This window comes from Trichomycterus rosablanca, chromosome 11 (assembly GCF_030014385.1).
Source record: "Trichomycterus rosablanca isolate fTriRos1 chromosome 11, fTriRos1.hap1, whole genome shotgun sequence".
NCBI classification, from domain to species: domain Eukaryota; kingdom Metazoa; phylum Chordata; class Actinopteri; order Siluriformes; family Trichomycteridae; genus Trichomycterus; species Trichomycterus rosablanca.
In genome coordinates, this window is record NC_085998.1 from 8805126 (window position 1) to 8823949 (window position 18824).

Consider the following 18824-nt stretch of genomic DNA (forward strand, 5'->3'; position numbering starts at 1 on the left):
GACGTGTATTTTTGGATGTGGTATCATTAAACCCCTCGTCACTTCTTGCATTTGTTTTCGTGACAAAACGTAGTTTGGGAGATTGGAGAAGCTCGCCTGCGATTCCAGTTGGTGATAGATGGTGTAGTGTGAAACCCCCTTTCGCCGATCAGTCGTGTAGTGTGAAAGCAACACCGACTTGAAAGACTCCCGATTACAAGAGATCCAGTTGTGTAGTGTGAACTGTACAGTGACCAAACAACTTGTAGTGTGAACTTGGCACTAGCTGTAGACACTGTTACCTGTGTTCCATTCATGGTCGTTCCTGGATTACATCTAATCATCCAAATGTTAGCACTATTTTTAGCACTGTTTTCATTTTAGCACCACTTGGTATTCAAACCTTGGACCCCAGCGGAAATGAGCTAGTGTAATTTATCGCTAAGCTACCCATGCATCCTCATTATTATTATTATTAGGTTTAATAAGTTGTTGCATGTACGTACTCACTCATTCACTTTCTTATCCGCTTATCCAATTAGGGTCGGGGGTGGGGGGGTACTGAAGCCTATCCCAGCTTTTCAATGGGAGCAAGGTACACAGTAACACCCTGGATGGGGCGCCAGTCCATCGCAGGCCAGACACATATACACAAACCCATTCACCTATAGGGCAATTCAGTGTCTCCAATTAACCTGACTGCATGTTTTTGGACTGTGGGAGGAAACCAGAGCTCCCGGAGGAAAACCCACGCAGGCATGGGGAGAACATGCAAACTCGAACCCAGGACCTTCTTGCTGTGAGGCGACAGTGCTACCCGCCGAGCCACCGTGCTGCCCGTTGTTGTATGTATATTTTGAAATTTTTTACAGTATAAAGTGTTTCAATTATCAGTAACAGAAAACAAACAGCTGCAGAAATCCTGACTAGAATGAAGGCGTAGGGAAAATAAATGAATAAATATGTCGTTTATTCAGAAGTTTTCAGAACTCTTCAGTTCCTAAAGTTTATTAATGACCTGTTGCTTCTGTTTGATGTTTCAGTGAAGCTAAAGTTGACATAAATTCTAGATGTGAATTTTTTTCATTAAGCTGAGCTTTAAGTTTCACAGCTTGTCTCTGCCTCTCTTATCCTCTACGCCAGGAGAAACAGTTACGCTCTCCAAGGTTCGATAAAGAAAATCTTTCATCTATTTTTAAAGCGTAGATTGTGAGCTGTCTGACATTTCTGTTATCAGTGAGCAAAAGCTGATTAGCATTAGCACTAGCACAGTGATCCGATCAGGACTGACCAGAACTCTACACAGTGCTGTGATTTTCCACAGAAAGACTGACTGTAGAAAGGGTTTTATCTATTTCTGACTCTCCCTCTGTTGGGTGATACATACATTTATTTGTTATTTTATAAGCTATAAGATACACTGTTGCCATGTAAATTTGCTGTCACCCCTATGTACTTACTTACACTCATCAGCCATAACATTAAAACCACCTCCTTGTTTCTACACTCACTGTTCATTTTATCAGCTCCATGTACCATATACAAGCACTTTGTAGTTCTACAATTACTGACTGTAGTCCATCTGTTTCTCTGAATGCTTTGTTAGCCCCCTTTAATGCTGTTCTTCAATGGTCAGGACTCTCCCAGGACCACTACAGAGCAGGTATTATTTGGGTGGTGGATCATTCTCAGCACTGCAGTGATACTGACATGGTGGTGGTGTGTTAGCGTGTGTCGTGCTGGTATAAGTGGATCAGACACAGCAGCGCTGCTGGAGTTTTTAAATACCGTGTCCACTCACAGTCCACTCTATTAGACACTCCTGCCTAGTTGGTCCACCTTGTAGATGTAAAGTCAGAGACGATCGCTCATCTATTGGTGCTGTTTGAGTTGGTCATCTTCTAGACCTTCATCAGTGGTCACAGGATGCTGCCCACGGGGCACTGTTGACTGGATATTTTAGGTTGGTGGACTATTCTCAGTCCAGCAGTGACAGTGAGGTGTTTAAAAACTCCATCAGCATTTCTGTGTCTGATCCACTCATACCAGCACATCACACACTAACACACCAACACCATGTCAGTCATAATACCCGCTCTGTAGTGGTCCTGTGGGGGTCCTGACCATTGAAGAACACCATGAAAGGGGGCTAACAAAGCATGCAGAAAAACAGATGGGCTACAGTCAGTAATTGTAGAACTACAAGGTGCTCCTATATGGTAAGTGGAGCTGATAAAATGGACAGTGAGTGTAGAAACAAGGAGGTGGTTTTAATGTTATGGCTGATCAGTGTATTAATTAAATGTTATTAGTGTACGAGATCATTTTCGGCATTCTCTTTTATCAGTGGACAGTTTCTGACCACAGGACGTTCTCGGCTTAATATCTCCGTTCAGAAATGAACACTGAAGTGTTTCAAAATCCTAACAACACTGCTGCACCTGATACACCCATACCAGTACAACAGCCAGTGTCACGTCAATACCATGTTAGTATAATTGCAGTGCTGAGAATAACATTTGATTGCTAAGGCATGTACCCACACCATTCATGTGTATGTTATGGTATCAAGGTGTTGTGTGTGTGTGTGTGTGTGTGTGTTAAAATTCCCCCAACCAAATGGAAAAAAATACATAAAAGGACATAAAGACTTTAGTCAGGTCTCTTAGAAAAAGGGCAAATTTATTTAAAGCACTTTGTCCCCTATATAGAAAAATATGATTGTTTTAAGTCAATAATAAATAGAGAATTCCTCTTGCAGGCCCCGCTGACGTACAGTCGTACAATCAATATCCAGTTTCACTACACAGCAAAGGCACAGGCATGTACTGCAGACGAGTACTGCAGTGTACACGGTGAAGGATGAATGACAGGACATTAAATGATTTGGAGAACTTTAGAAAACGTGTCCACATTTCTCCACGTTAATAACTGGTAGCACTTTGAAGGAATTATAGTCATGTGTACATTGTTTTACTGTTTTTCAATTAACTTATTCATTACAGTTCATCTAATACAGTAGTTATCAAACCACAAGTAAATAATACATTATAACCATACATTATAAACCAACACTAAGGGGTCGATTGATGGTCCCGGTGATCAGTGTGCCACTTTTCCACTAGACAGTACAGCAGGGTATGGAATGGCATTCAATCTGAAAGCCTATATTTAGTTATAATCATTGTCAAATGATCAGCGCTGTATCTACGTACCTGTACTGAATTTGGTTATTCATCCTGTCAGGGTATCTTAAGTACTAAACAAAGACATGGACAGAACAGATGTGGACCATTTCAAACTGCACAAAATACACTATATGGACAAAAGTATTGGGACACCCATTCTAATGACTGAAATCATATGTTTTAACCATACAATTGCTAACAGTTGTAATAAATAATTATATAAAAGAAACTACACCGTCTAGGCATAACATTATGACCACTGACAGGTGAAGTGAATAACACTGATTATCTCTTCATCACGGCAACTGTTAGTGGGTGGGATGTATTAGGCAGCAAGTGAACATTTTATCCTCAATGTTGATGTGTTAGAAGCAGGAAAAATTATCAAGCGTAAGGATGTGAGCGAGTTTGACAAGGGCCAAATTGAAATGGCTAGACGACTGGGTCAGAGCATCTCCAAAACTGCAGCTCTTGTGGGGTGTTCCCGGTCTGCAGTGGTCAGTATCTATCAAAAGTGGTCCATGGAAGGAACAGTGGTAAATCGGCGACAGGGTCATGGGCAGCCAAGGCTCACTGATGCACATGGGGTGCCAACTTCAGTGGTTATACAGTTTGAAAATGTTTGATGGGATGGTCTGTACTAAAATGACACATTACACATCCCTAAATGTTTTAAATGTTGTATCAACATGTTTTTTTCTATTAGATTTGAATTAAAAACAACTATTGTGTGTCCACACGTCTTGTGTGCATTACACAGGAGAGACACCCCCTCCTTCTGTTAAAAAGTAACGTTTAATTTGAGTACATTTTAAATGAGTTACTTTTTACTTGAGTAGATTTTTAGACTAGTAATTTTACTCGTACTTAAGTAAAAATTCATCAAAGTAATAGTACTTTTACTTAAGTACAATATTTTAGTACTCTTTCCACCTCTACTGCAGACTAGTTAGGGTGCCCAATATTGGGAAGGTGGTCATAATGTTATGCCTGATCGGTGTATATGCCTCCAATTTTGTAGCACAGCGGTAGCTCAGCGGTTAAGGTACTGGACTAGTAATCATGAGGTTGCCAGTTCAAGCCCCACCATCGCTAAGTTGCCTGAGCAAGGCCCTTAACCCTCAATTGCTTGAATTGTACAATTACATAATTGTAAGTCGCTTTGGATAAAAGCGTCTGCTAAATGTCGTAAATGTAGCAACAGTTTAGGAAAAACCATTTCCTGTTCCAGAATGACTGCCTCGTGCACAAAGCAAGCTCTATAAAGAAACGGTTTTGGTTTAAAGAAACTCCAGAGGCCCTGACCTCAGCCCCACTGACCAGCTTTGGAATGAACTAGAACATCAACTGAGGCTTTCTTGACCTACATCAGGTCACATAAAGATCACATAAAGGTCACTCTATTTTAATAGCGTTTGTTTTTTAAACAGTATGTCCAACAAGCTCATGGTCAGGTGTCCAAATACTTTTGGCGATACAGTGTATCTCAGAAACAGCCTCCTTATCACCCGAGGGCATTAATAACACCAGGGTTATCAGAAGAGCCCACAACACTATCGAGAACAGAACCGACTCCCAACTCGGCCTGTTTACACGGCTGCCATCAGGGAGACGCTACAGGACTGTAAAATCAAGTACCACAAACATTAAAAACAGCTTTTATCTACAGGCCACCAGGCTTGTAAATGACTTTTAACTATCACCCTTACCCTGACTATGTTGATCTAGATATCTGCCTCTCTGTTCAGTGATGAGTTAAGGCCGAACCCCCTCTCACGTACCATACTGCTGCTATCACTGCACACATTCTCATACTTCAAAATAAAATACACCGATCAGCCATAACATTAAAACCACCTCCTTGTTTCTACACTCACTGTCCATTTTATCAGCTCCACTTACCATATAGAAGCCCTTTGAGGTTCTACAACTATTGACTGTAGCCCATCTGTTTTTCTGCATGCTTTGTTAGCCCCCTTTCATGCTGTTCTTTAATGGCCAGGACCCCCACTCGACCACCACAGAGCAGGTATTATTTAGGTGGTGGATCATTCTCAGCACTGTAATGACACTGACATGGTGGTGGTGTGTTAGTGTGTGTTGTGCTGGTATGAGTGGATCAGACACAGCAGCGCTGCTGGAGTTTTTAAACACCTCACTGTCACTGCTGGACTGAGAATAGTCCACCAATCAAAAATATATCCAGCCAACAGCGCCCCGTGGGTAGCGTCCTGTGACCACGGATGGAGGTCTAGAAGATGACCAACTCAAACAGCAGCAATAGATGAGCGATAGTCTCTGACTTTACATCTACAAGGTGGACCAACTAGGTAGGAGTGTCTAATAAAGTGGACAGTGAGTTAACACGGTATTTAAAAACTCCAGCAGTGCTGCTGTGTCTGATCCACTCATAGCAGCACAACACACACTAACACACCACCACCATGTCAGTGTCACTGCAGTGCTGAGAATGATCCACCACCTAAATAATACCTGCTCTGCGGTGGTCCTGTGGGGGTCCTGACCATTGACGGACAGGGTGAAAGCAGACTAAAAAAGTATGTAGAGAAACAGATGGACTACAGTCAGTAATTGTAGAACTACAAAGTGCTTCTATATGGTAAGTGGAGCTGATAAATTGGACAGTAAGTGTAGAAACACAGAGGTGGTTTTAATGTTATGGCTGATCAGTATATATATTTATATTTTTGCCAGTTGGTCAACTGTCAACAACTGAATTGAGAGACATATTGAGATCACTGGCTTTGTTCGTATGAACTCGACACCATTACTGCACACCAGCAAACTCGCTCTTTTTTACACTCTACAAAAGCCTTAAGAGGTAGACCATCAACTGAGGCATGGATTTACATTTGTATTTTAAAAAGACATGACTAATTAATTTGTTGCTTTTATAATGAATACTGCATGAATTCCATCACTAACAGAACTATTAATGTTATGCAGTGAAAAAAAAACTGAAATGGTATTTCACCAGGGTAAGGTGAGTTCTGGATTTGGATCAGTACCTGTACATGGTGTACCCAACCGGTGGAAAAGTGGCCTCCTCAAGTACATCCTCATTACTGTGTCGAAGTGAGTTCTACAATAGACAATGTGTGCATTTCTTGTCAAGTACACTAATCAGACTGAGTGTGAGATGATATAGCTCATGGATGCCATATATATGAAATTAAAATGGTGCCAGATATAAAATATGCATGCCATAATATGTGGCAATTTAGTTAAGTGACAGTTCTAAATGCAGCAATTACACACACGTCCAGGCGAGCCATCGCGCCTGACAGAAACATTTACCCCCACTAGACAAGTACGTATCTCAAGCGTTCGCTCTCTCAGTACTCTGTTTATAGAAATGAAAATATAATGTGCCTTTTCCCCTCCAATAATCTGGTAATTAAAACATTATATTCTATACGTTCATATTGTTCCATAGTTTATGGACCATAATTTTTAAAAGGGAAAAAATACACATCAATATTTTAAATAGTGAGGGGTGATAAGGCTTTATCTTTTCCTCCATCCTTCTTTCACCCAGCTAAACTCTACCTGTTCCACTGGATTACTTTGCTCTTAGTGGAGTCAAAGTCCTGATTGTCAAAAACCTTGCTCATAATCTTTGTCTTTTATGCTAATAAGCAAGAACTTGGTCAGCTAGATGTCCATCAATACACATACTGCAGACATAAGCATCGCTAACCAGTAGGTAAAATGCTTGGTCGGATGAGTCTTTAATACAGTGTTGACATCGCTGTTTGGATCCTCGATGTGACGAGCACGTGGAAATCGAGGTTAAAGCTCCAGTCTCCGCTCTGCCTCTGGCAGATCCGGTACAGATACAGGTTTTGGAAGGACAGTTTAGTACCTCGCCGCACCTCAGGGTCACCGACATCGTCTCAGAGCGGCGCATGGCCTTGACCGACCCGTTAGTGTCCTGATGTGCATGTTTAGATGTTCCTCTGAGCGGTGAGGTACTTTAAAGCAGCAGCACCATATTTCCGGGAGAGGTCCTGGTGGAACTCTTCCTTTAGCGTCGTCAGGCAGTAGCGGTAACTTGAACTGGAACGAAACTTTGAGATGTCGAAGCTGGGAGCATGGGGCATGTGGATCATAAAGGCGTTAGGTAACACCATCAGGTCATACTCCTGTATGAAAACAGAGAAAGAGGTGTGTCAGCATTTTATCATCTCAAACATGAATATGTACCGTTCTATCACTTTAGGAGATGCTGATACCAGCAAATGATCTTTTTTTAGATTGTTGTCCATTCTGCTGGTGTGGTGGGTGCTACATTTGTACCATCACAGTAAATGAATTTTATTTATTTTATTAGGATTTTAACGTCATGTTTTATAGACTTTGGTTACATTCATGACAGAAACGGCAGTTACTCGTTACACAAGGTTCATCAGCTCACAAGTTTAATATCAAACATGGTCATGGACGATTTTGTATCTCCAATTCACCTCACTTGCCTGTCTTTGAACTGTGGGAGGAAACTGGAGCTCCCGGAGGAAACCCACACAGACACGGTAAGAACATGTAAACGTCACACAGAAAGGACCGGACCGCTTCACCTGGGGATCGAACACAGGACCATCTTGCTGTAAGGCCACAGTGCTACTCACTGAGCCACTGTGCCCCCCCCGATCGTAAATAATTTTAAATAAAGGACCTACCTACAGTACTTACACTCGGTGAAATAAACAATCAATTAAAAATAAAATTCATAATAGTTCCCAAGATTTATTATTATTTTGTATTTCTATATTTATTTGTATTGTTTTTCTCCCTTTTTCACCCAATTCAGTCGTGGCCAATTGGAGCGTTGCTGCTGCCACTCCCACCCCGATCGAGAGGGACCGAGGTTTCATGCACACCCATCCTTCCTAATGCTGGTGCCCTGACTAGTCAACACAGGTCATAACTGCCCAGCAAAGAGGAACCCTGTTTTGGTCATTGTCCCCCACTCTACAGACACACAGTCAATCATGTGTCTGTGTAGGTGCCCAGCCGGGTGATAACACAGCTTAGATTTTTTGGTAAACAAATTGTGCATTATTTATTTATTTATTTATTTTTTGCATTTTTCCCCCATTTTTCCTCCCAATCTGGTCGTATCCAATCACCCAATTGCATTACGCTTCCTCTCTACTGATGTTGACCTCCACTCTGACCGATGAGAGCCGTGACTAACACACGCCCCCAGACACGTGTGCAGTAGCCGACTACATCTTTTCACCTGAACGAGACAAATTCATATGTGGATCAGCTTTGTGTACGGAGAGACACACCCTGATTACATTAACTCTCGTCTCTGTGCAGACGCTATCAACCAGCCAGCAGAGGTCATAAATTCATCAGTTATGAAGAATCCCCTCCGACACATTTCCCTGGAACAACAAGCCAACCGTTGTTCATGTAGGTGCCCAGCCTGTTGGTAGCAGAGCTGAGATTCGAACTGGCGTGTTTTACCTCCACCTGAGTATCCTTATTTTTAAAATTAACAAAAATATATTATTAACTGCTCTATAACATCCTATATTATAGTTGCTTTTTTAAGTTGGCTTAAAAAAGTTAAGGAGTTCACTTAATTAACCAGTCATTGTTCTCCTTTGTCAGTGAATTAAACTTCCCTAGTCTTTGCTGCTACTTTCTTTGTGTACCAAAGCATTGTCTGCATTTTATTGCAGGTCTTACCAGTGCATCAAGCTCCATTATGTGTGAGACCTTGTTCCAGCCAAAGCCCACAAACCTCTGGTCATACTCAGGGCAGTCTCGTTTCACCACCACGTAGGGCTCAAAATCAGCCTCCCACTCCACCTTGTATGGGGTAGTGGCCGTCCTCCATTTAGCATAGTTGGTTGGTGCATGACCCTTGGTCCAAACATGGTACCTGTGAGGCAAACAACAGTCCCATTGATATTATAGATATTATAGCATCATGCATTTCTGAAGGTGTCATTAGTGTCCATTTATATGAGTAAGGAAGTAGTACTGTAGTTAATATACCTGAAGGTGTAGAGAGTCCCCATGTCCAGCATAGACAGCAGTTCAGCTTTGGATTTGGGAAATGAAAGGCGATATCTTAGCGTCTCGAAGGCTGGAACCACCAGAGCCTTTTTGGTATTAGCCATGTCCAGCTGGACAATTGATTTTCTACAAGCAGGACAATCAAGCCAAAGACAAATGAGCAAACGATGACTATATGGTACTACACTGATCAGCCATAAAAAAACCACCTCCTTGTTTCTACACTCACTGTCCATTTTATCAGCTCCCCTTATCATATAGAAACACTTTGTAGTTCTACAATTACTGACTGTAGTCCATCTGTTTCTCTGCATGCTTTGTTATCCCCCTTTCATGCTGTTCTTTAATGGTCAGGACCCCCACAGGACCACTACAGAGTAAGTATTATTTGGGTGCTGGATCATTCTCAGCACTGCAGTGACACTGACATGGTGGTGGTGTGTTAGTGTGTGTTGTGCTGGTATAAGTGGATAAGACACAGCAATGCTGATGGAGTTTTTAAACACCTCACTGTCACTGCTGGACTGAGAATAGTCCACCAACCAAAAATATCCAGCCAGCAGCGCCCTGTGGGCAGCATCCTGTGACCACTGATGAAGGTCTAGAAGACGACCAACTCAAACAGCAGCAATAGATGAGCGATCGTCTCTGACTTTACATCTACAAGGTGGACCAACTAGTTAGGAGTGTCTAATAGAGTGGACACTGTATTTATAAACTCCAGCAGCGCTGCTGTGTCTGATCCACTCATACCAGCACAACACACACTAACACACCACCACCATGTCAGTGTCACTGTAGTGCCGAGAATGATCCACCACCCAAATAATACCTGCTCTGTAGTGGTTCTGTGGGGGTCCTGACCATTGAAGAACAGCATGAAAGGGGGCTAACAAAGCATGCAGAGAAACAGATGGACTACAGTCGGTAATTGTAGAACAACAAAGTGCTCCTAAGTGGTAAGTGGAGCTGATAAAATAGACAGTGAGTGTAGAAACAAGGAGGTGGTTTTAATGTTATGGCTGATCAGTGTATAATGGAATGGAACAGTTTAAAATGTATTTTAATTTACCTGAGGTAATCATAGAGACCATACATAGGGAGGAAATCTATGTCAGTCAGAAAGACGTAGGGAGTTTTGGCATTCCGAAGAGCCACGTTGCGGACAAGGTTAACAGGGTAGAACTGTCCCTCCTTGTAGACAATGTGGTACCCCACGTTCTTGCGGTTTTTGAGTACCTCTGAGGCCTGGGCATAGCGCAAAAACTGCTGAGCCTCAGCGTCCGACATATAAAGAGCCAGACTGATCGGTCCTTCCCAGTGTTTACATATCGCCTCCAGCATCTGCAACCTGTACAGAAACAGACAATCCAGATGTTCAGAGTGGAGTCAACAACACATATTGAGTAGGACATCTGTATTCAGACTGCACGCACATCCCTAAAACTAAGTGCTGTTTAGACAACATGCCTAGAAATGTTCAAAATGAATACATGAATAACCTGGCAACCTTAAAGAGATGAACTGAATGAGGACTTAAGTCACAAACTCTGAATAAGGCCCATAGAGAGCAGAAGGATGGGGTGATTGTTGGGGGATTATCAGCTCTTTAAGCCGTAGCAGAAATCCAAATCCAATTCCAACCCCATGAATGGACCTTTTATAAACGCCTCTTAAAAGATTCTGCGCTTTAATCAAAGCTTTCATACCAGTGTGTCGGTGTGGAAGTGTAAGCTCCGTGTTCAGTCAGCCCGATCTGCTGTCTTACCTGTCCATTGAGAGCTGAGCCACCAGCGTGATGTCTGTGTCGTCCTCTGTGGGCACGTATTCATACTCCAGGAAATAAAGGTGAACGCGGTGGACCATGATCCGCTCACGGCGAAAGTCATAACACTGGTCGTCCTCATCGAGCTCCTCCAGGGCTTTCTGAAGCTAAAACACAGAAATTCAAACAAGCTTTAAAATTGTTTTTACACTTTAATGTTCTACTACGGCTTTATCCTGGTCAGGGTTGCGTGCATCTATTTGTTCATGTCCCTGGAACCACTGGGCACAATGCGGGATACCAATCCATCACAGGGCCTCTGCAATCTCCCCTTCCTCAGACACAGCCAATCATGTCTGTAAGTAGACGCCCGAGTGGCCAATAGCACCGCTATTCTGGGAGTCAAACCCTCAATCCCAGAGGTAGTGTGCTAGCTCAGTTTACCACTGTGCCACCTGAAGAAATGTTTTCATTCTTTCATTCTCAAATCTGACAGAATGTTACATAAATTAGGTAAAAAAAACACTTTACCGGCGCCCAGGTGGCACAGTGGGATATTCCGCTAGCACACCAGCACCGAGATTCCTCCTCTGTGCGAAACTTGCCGTTGCCGTTGATCAGCTGGGCGCCATCTAACGGGCATAATTGGCAGTGCCTGCAGCAGACACTAATTGGCCACCGTGTCTGCTAGGGCGGGATGACCGGACTATGTGGGTGGGGTCTTCAAACGCTGTGCAAGGACCCTGATTAGCAGATACAGAGGCGCCTGTGCAGAGTGCATGGGTAAAAAATAAGGGGTCCGCTAAGGACTGCGCATGGGTCGGAGGAGGCGCGAGTAGAAAATATACCCTCCTCGAATGCAATCAGGGATCCCCAGCAGCGGAAGACATAAATAAATTCGGAGAAAATGCATAAATAAATAGAAAAAAAAGCAGAAAAGAAAATAACGGCAAGTATATTGATCGTTACAGCTCTTAGCGGTGTAGGTATATAGCTTTAGTTTTTTTTTTAATGCATTCTCTCCACATTTTCCTCTAGATTTAGCACAGTCAACTTGTCTTCCGCTGCTGAAAGATACCCGATTGCATCCGAGGAGAGCACGTCGCTGTACACACCTCTTCTGACACGTGCACAGCCCCCCTCTTCTCGGCCTTGCATTCTGCACAGGCGTCTCTTCCGCCAATCAGGGTCCTCACACATCGTATGAAGATCCCACCCCACACATAGTCCGGTCCCCACCCTGCAGATATGGTGGCCATTAGTATCTGCTGTAGGCACTGCCAATTATGCCCGCCAGATGGCACCCAGCCAGCCGGTGGCAATGCCGAGTCTCGAACCGAGGAGTTCAGAAACTCAGCGCTGGTGTGCCAGCGGACCATCCGGCTGTGCCACCTGGGCGCCCTATAGCTTTAGTTTTGAATTGTTATTTTCATGACCACTCGTGTGTTTTCCAATTCCTACTAAATTTCGTGTTGGATCGCACTGATTGTACTCACCCGTGTGCTCTCAGAGCTGGCCTGACTCGGACACCCGAACAGTTCCCGCCGGAGGAGGTTCCCGTCATACTCCAGGAAGGTCAGGTAGAGATTCCGGAAGAATTCCACATGCTTGTTTTTCACTCTCAGTTTTTTAGGAGAATTCCAGTGAATCACCTGTTTAAACACACCAAGATGGAACAAGTAGTCCATGCCTTTAGTTTTTATTTATACACTTTCTATGCAAAGATTCACTTTAAATTTCCATCAGCGGATTATTGAACCACTTTGTCTGATGTTTTGAAGGTGTTTGCTGTGGCTTGTTATGACTGTTATAAGTTGTCTGAAATGATTCAAACCAATGACGACGTCTTTTGTAATGAAACCAGGGTGTTTCAGTAGCTTTAAATTCATAAAAATGTCATTTTTTTAGAAAACCTACAAAAAATGAATGTAAGAACTTGAAATTAATGAAAGCTTAGTTTAAGGACTACATGTTCCAATCATATAGCACAGTGCATGCTGGTAGATCGCGCCTCGTTCAAATAGGTCAACATGACAGACATGAAATGTGGCCACTGTTTCTTTAATTTGCGGGTTGTTACCATAGCTACGCCTCAGTCCATCTAAAGCACTGTAAATCTAGAAAGTTTTCATTCATCAGTAGCCAGTTTGCACCATTTTTGCATTTTTTCTTTTTGTAACCTACACTGTTTGTGAAAATGAGTGCGCAACCAACCACAAAGAAACCAAAAACGTTTCGATTCGGGCAAGATTACTGGAAAGACGGATGCTTCGTTCATACGTGGAAGAAGCTGACGGAGAATTTTAACCCTACAATCTATGAAGTCAAGCGCTGGACAATTTAGGAACTCACTGGCTGAGATAAAATATCCAAAAATTAGGAAATGTGCCACATATCTGACAGCATTTTTGGATCAACCTACTTGCGTGAATCAGCCTTTTACCACATGAAAATAATTAAGTCTAAATATCGGTCCACCCTTGTTGATGAACACTTGGAAGCTTGAGCACTGGCATCAGCAGCTATTGTCCAGACTACACAAAGCTGGCTGACACCATTCAGTGCAAATCATCAGAAAAGTAGTAATAGTAATGTAGGAGCCAATCATGGTCCAGTGTGAAATCAATATCTAATATATCTAATAATATTCTAATCAATATACAAGGAAAATATAATACATTACTGTACTAGTGTGTATACTGTATGACCACATGATGTGTTGCCACAAATGCTATTTTATATACTTGGTTTTATACACCTATTCACAGTGGGTGTGGTGAGGGGTGTCTACAAATCTTTGGCCATACAGTGAATTTAAACAAAAAAGAAGCATTTATGTTAACTGTGGCTTTAATGTTGCATTATGTGAACATTAAGTTCTTCTTTACCTTTAGGTCTGACACTTCAGTGTAGCACTGCTCAGACCGGGTATGATCCGATAACTGTACGTTCCAGAAACACGGCAGCTGGTGCACGAGAATCGGGTTCTGTTTGATGATAGCATTAAATATATCCTGCACAGACAGAACAAAACACTGAGCTCTACAGAACCTTCAGCAGCTGAGCAGTGTGATAACTCACTGTGTTCTTCTTTACCTGATCAGCGAGGGAGGTGGAGAGCATGCTCATCAACTCTCTCTCTGCTGTTAACCTCCACATCTGCTCCCAGCCAAGTCTCCTCAACCTCTCCAGATACAGCAGGATTACCCCTGAAACCCAGGAGGAGATCCTTTCCATCAGAGCTACATTTACCTAATTACACAGCATTAAGCTGACATTTAGTTGTAAGTGCTCTCACGGGGTCAGACTTTTACTTTGATGAAATTAAAAGTCTGCAGAGTCTGTTGGGTGATTGTGGCCTGAAAGACTCATTATAGAAGGAAGAAACTCGGTTTAAACTTTTTAAGCCGTTCCTATCCTCATGAATGCAAAGCTCAAAGTTATGATGGCTTTCGAAAAAGGCTGTGTCCCAAATTGCATACTACTGTGCTAAATAGAATAAATAACCAATTGCACTTTGGATAGTTTAATTACAATGTAGGAACAAGAATGTGCTCAGGTGGCGCAGTGGTAAAGTATGCTGACCCATTATCTGAGGCTTAGCAGGAACATTTAGCTGGGACTGGTTTTCTAAACCTTTGTTAAAACATCAAAGACATACACCAATCAACCATAACATTAAAACCACCTCCTTGTTTCTACACTCGCAGTCCATTTTATCAGCTCCACTTACCATATAGAAGCACTTTGTAGTCCTACAATTACTGACTGTGGTCCATCTGTTTCGCTGCATGCTTTGTTGGCCCCCTTTCACCCTGTTCTTCAATGGTCAGAACCCCCACAGAACCACTACAGAGCAGGTATTATTTAGGTGGTGGATCATTCTCAGCACTACAGTGACACTTCCATGGTGGTGGTGTGTTAGTGTGTGTTGTGCTGGTATGAGTGGATCAGACACAGCAATGCTGAGTTTTTAAACACCTCACTGTCACTACTGAACTGAGAATAGTCCACCAACCAAAAAAATATATAGCCAACACCGCCCCGTGGGCAGCGTCCTGTGACCACTGATGAAGGTCTAGAAGATGACCAACTCAAACAGCAGCAAAAGATGAGCAATCGTCTCTGACTTTACATCTACAAGGTGAACCAACTAGGTAGGAGCGTCTAATAGAGTGGACAGTGAGTGGACACGGTATTTAAAAACTCCAGCAGCACTGCTGTGTCTGATCCACTCATACCAGCACAACACACACTAACACACCACCACCATGTCAGTGTCACTGCAGTGCTGAGAATGATCCACCACCCAAATAATACCTACTCTGTAGTGGTCCTGTGGGGGTCCTGACCATTGAAGAACAGGGTGAAAGCTGGCTAACAAAGGTATGTAGAGACACAGATGGACTACAGTCAGTAATTGTAGAACTACAAAGTGCTTCTATATGGTAAGTGGAGCTGATAAAATGGACAAAGAGTGTAGAAACAAGGAGGTGGTTTTAATGTTATGGCTGTATACTATTCTATTAACTTTTCACTCTTACTTTGCCTATGTCCCAACTTTTTTGGAGAGTGTTGGAATGTGTTTATATTTACAAACTACAATTAAGTTGATTAGTGAAAACAGATGTCCTTATCTGGAAGTGGGGTTTGTATATAAAAAATTAAACACCTTAAAGAAACTAATACTCAATAACTTAACTAATATAAAATAGTGATTTAAAAACCAGCCCCAGATCATTTTATAAATGGGGGGGTAATAAACCTGAAACCCTCAAATCTCTCCTTAATTCTTCCAGAATTTAATTAATTAGTTCTACTTACCAGTGTTGAACCCGCGTCCCAGAGCAGGCCAGGGTTTGTGGTTCTTCCACAGGTTTCCAAGGTACCAGTCACTCTGGTTCTCCACCAGTCCAATCACCTGTTTTGCTGGAATAAAGTCACTGCTGGTTATTTATCTTTTACAGGTGTTTAGTCAGGTGTTAGCTTCTAGTAGAGTGTTCTATTTGTTTATTTTGAAGAACTGCTACATTCATCTGGTAATTCTGGATAAATTTCTCTATAATATATATTTCCAAACATTACTGTAACAGATCCAGCTGGTCCAGCTTTATCTGCCATGCCAGTTATGGCTGGCAGACAGGGCAAGGAGGAACAGATGTTTCTCTTCACTTTCTCTTAAGTTACTGCCACCTTACTGAGCTTTACTTCGCTCCAGGTGGGAGTGTATATTTGTATCACAGTTTCTCACTTAAAGACTTGCCAGCTCCTCTGTCTGGCAACCTGCTTTTTCTTTGAAACAATGATACCAGACTTGCTCCGGTCCGGTATTCCAATAAAGTGGGATGCCAGCATAACTTTATCTTTTAATGGGAACCTGGCTTTGGTTTTCGGGCCTCACGATGGAAATAATGGAGCTCACCATAGATTAGAATAGAAACTTTATTTGTCATTGTACATAGTACAACAAAATATTGTGTTCTTAAGGGTTTGGGGATGAAGCTGTTCCTCAGCCAGCTAGTCCAAGTTTTTATTCGGAGCCAATTACCTCAGAGGTGGTGTGACATCTGTCTCCTTACTGGAGAGGACCCACCTGTAAATTCATGTAGCTTGTTGGGGTTGTGAAGTGTCTTGTGCATTGCTATTACCAGTTGTTTTGGGGGTTTCCTATCTTCCCTCTTTTTCTGAAAACAGGGTTGTCACAGATGTCAGGAGTAGCTGTCAAATTGTGACAACCAGTTCTCAGTTCTTCACTATTCCTTTTCTACCCACTTTCTCCATTGCAGGCTGCTGATGTTTTCGTATCTTTTATTTGTTATTTTGTTTCTGTTATTTTGACTGCTGCATTTATGTCAGGGTACATATTGTGTAATACAGTGACTGCAGTAAATAATTACCTGTGAATTTCCTGAAGATGGCCCACAATTCGGCAATGTCAGTAGCGAAGGTGATGTCCGTATCCAGCACAATGACTTTAGACAGATCGGAGGGAAGCGCTTTGGTGAGGGTGAGTTTCATCAGGCCATAAATTCCTGAATAGTGTTTGTTGGGTATCCATGACACCTCAGGCTGAATGAAAAGAAAGAAAGATCCTATTTGAAATCAGGTCAGCAGAACCATGGGACAATTTGGACTCTCAACTCTTTCAACTTAAGTCTTTTCCACAACACAGGAGGGACCTGACAGAGGAGCGTGGATGGTTATGTCTCTTTTATCTCAGAATACATATTTAGTGATGTAAGGCTCGGCAGGAGATTAAAGACTGATTTGCCAGAACACACTCAGGAGCTCACGGTTCTGGGGTTTCTACGCGTGTAATGAATAGCAAATGCTCGGAACCAAACAGCAGCACGAACAGAACAGAAGCAACAAAAATAGGAAAAAAGAAAAGAAAGAGCTGAGAAGTGAGTTTTAGCAGCTCTGGTTCCACTAGTACATTTTTAATCGATTTTTTCTTCAGACGTTTTTATGAAATCCTTAAATTAAGAGGTTAAAGCATCAAGCCAATCCAACCAGCTACGGAATGTAATTATTTAGCAAAAATAGGTGCCAGACCGGGTACTTATTTTACAAATGAAAAAACTACAGATCCAATTTAACATGGCACATCAAGTCCCTGAAACTGTGTCCTTGGAATTTTAAATTAAAAAGTACTTTACAGAAGTACAGTTTTAATAAAGTTAAAATCAGATGTACAACCGCTTCTACCAGGGCTTAGACTAAAGTACAAGCAGTAACAATTAACCTACAGCTCACATTATGTGAGGAACCAAGTCGAACTCACTTTATCACAGACTGAACTGAATAATGAAGAACTCCAATTATTTTTTGCTAGTTATAACTTTTAGTTTAATTTACTTTTGTGTAAATCCTATTTATTTAAATTATCCTCGGGGGGCACGGTGGGTAGCACTGTCACCTCACAGCAAGAAGGTCCTAGGTTCGATCCCCAGGCGGGGCGGTCCTTTCTGTGCGGAGTTTGCATGTTCTCCCCATGTCTGCGTGGGTTTCCTCCGGGAGCTCCGGTTTCCTCCCACAGTCCAAAAACATGCAGTCAAGTTAATTGGAGACACTGAATTGCCCTATAAGTGAATGGGTGTATGTATGTGTGTCTGTCTGCCCTGCGATGGACTGGTGTCCCGTCCAGGGTGTTACCATGTCCCCCCCCCCCCCGAGACCATGATTGGATAAGCGGATAAGAAAATAAATGAATTAATTAATTAATAAAGTATCCTCCAGGCCACCCGAGGAGTATGTGTCCCTGCTGAGTCTGGTTCCTCTCAAGGTTTCTTCCTGTATTTTAAAGGGAGTTTTTCCATGTCACTGTCGCCCTCGGTTTGCTCAGCAGGGGTTTTTGGTCTGTTGGTCCTGCTGTCCTTTGAGATAATGTCCTTTGAGACACTGTAAAAAGCGCTATACAAATATGGACTTGACTTGACTCATTGGAAACAACAGCTATGCTTGAAATAGTTACAGACTAAAGAGGAGAAGGACGGCCAGCAACAAGACAGATCAATACAATTAGAGAAACAATGATGGAGCCATTAAGAAGCCTGAAGGTCTAAAGAGAAGACCAGATGTTCTGGAGAAAAAGAACCTCTAGGAAAAAGCTTGTATTTATTTAATAAAAGCATATAATTAGAATGACAATTTGAGTACCATGTTGAATTGAAAGAAAATCCAATTATAGGGCGCCCAGGTGGCACAGCGAGATCATCTGCTAGCACACCAGAACCAAGATTCTGAACTCCCGGGTTCTAATTCAGGCTCTTCTTCTGGTCTACTGGGCGCCCTTAAGCAGGCAGAATTGGCTAATGCCTGTGGCGGACAAAACTGGC

At 42.4% G+C, this 18824-nt stretch overlaps 1 protein-coding gene across 1 annotated transcript in view; it reads right to left on the reverse strand.

The window, feature by feature from the left end:
• Positions 1-6134: 6134 nt before the first annotated feature.
• The window catches only part of large2 (LARGE xylosyl- and glucuronyltransferase 2), a 56338-nt gene continuing 43648 nt past the window's right edge, over positions 6135-18824 (reverse strand). Inside the window, exons 6-15 of the mRNA XM_063004455.1 lie at positions 16884-17055; positions 15811-15915; positions 14083-14195; positions 13875-14000; positions 12483-12638; positions 10990-11153; positions 10294-10572; positions 9201-9347; positions 8889-9084; positions 6135-7333 (exon numbers count right to left, since the gene is read on the reverse strand). Of these exons, the coding sequence (XP_062860525.1) occupies positions 7136-7333; positions 8889-9084; positions 9201-9347; positions 10294-10572; positions 10990-11153; positions 12483-12638; positions 13875-14000; positions 14083-14195; positions 15811-15915; positions 16884-17055 (1656 nt within the window). The 3' untranslated portion in view covers positions 6135-7135. The remainder of the gene's footprint in view (positions 7334-8888; positions 9085-9200; positions 9348-10293; positions 10573-10989; positions 11154-12482; positions 12639-13874; positions 14001-14082; positions 14196-15810; positions 15916-16883; positions 17056-18824) is intronic.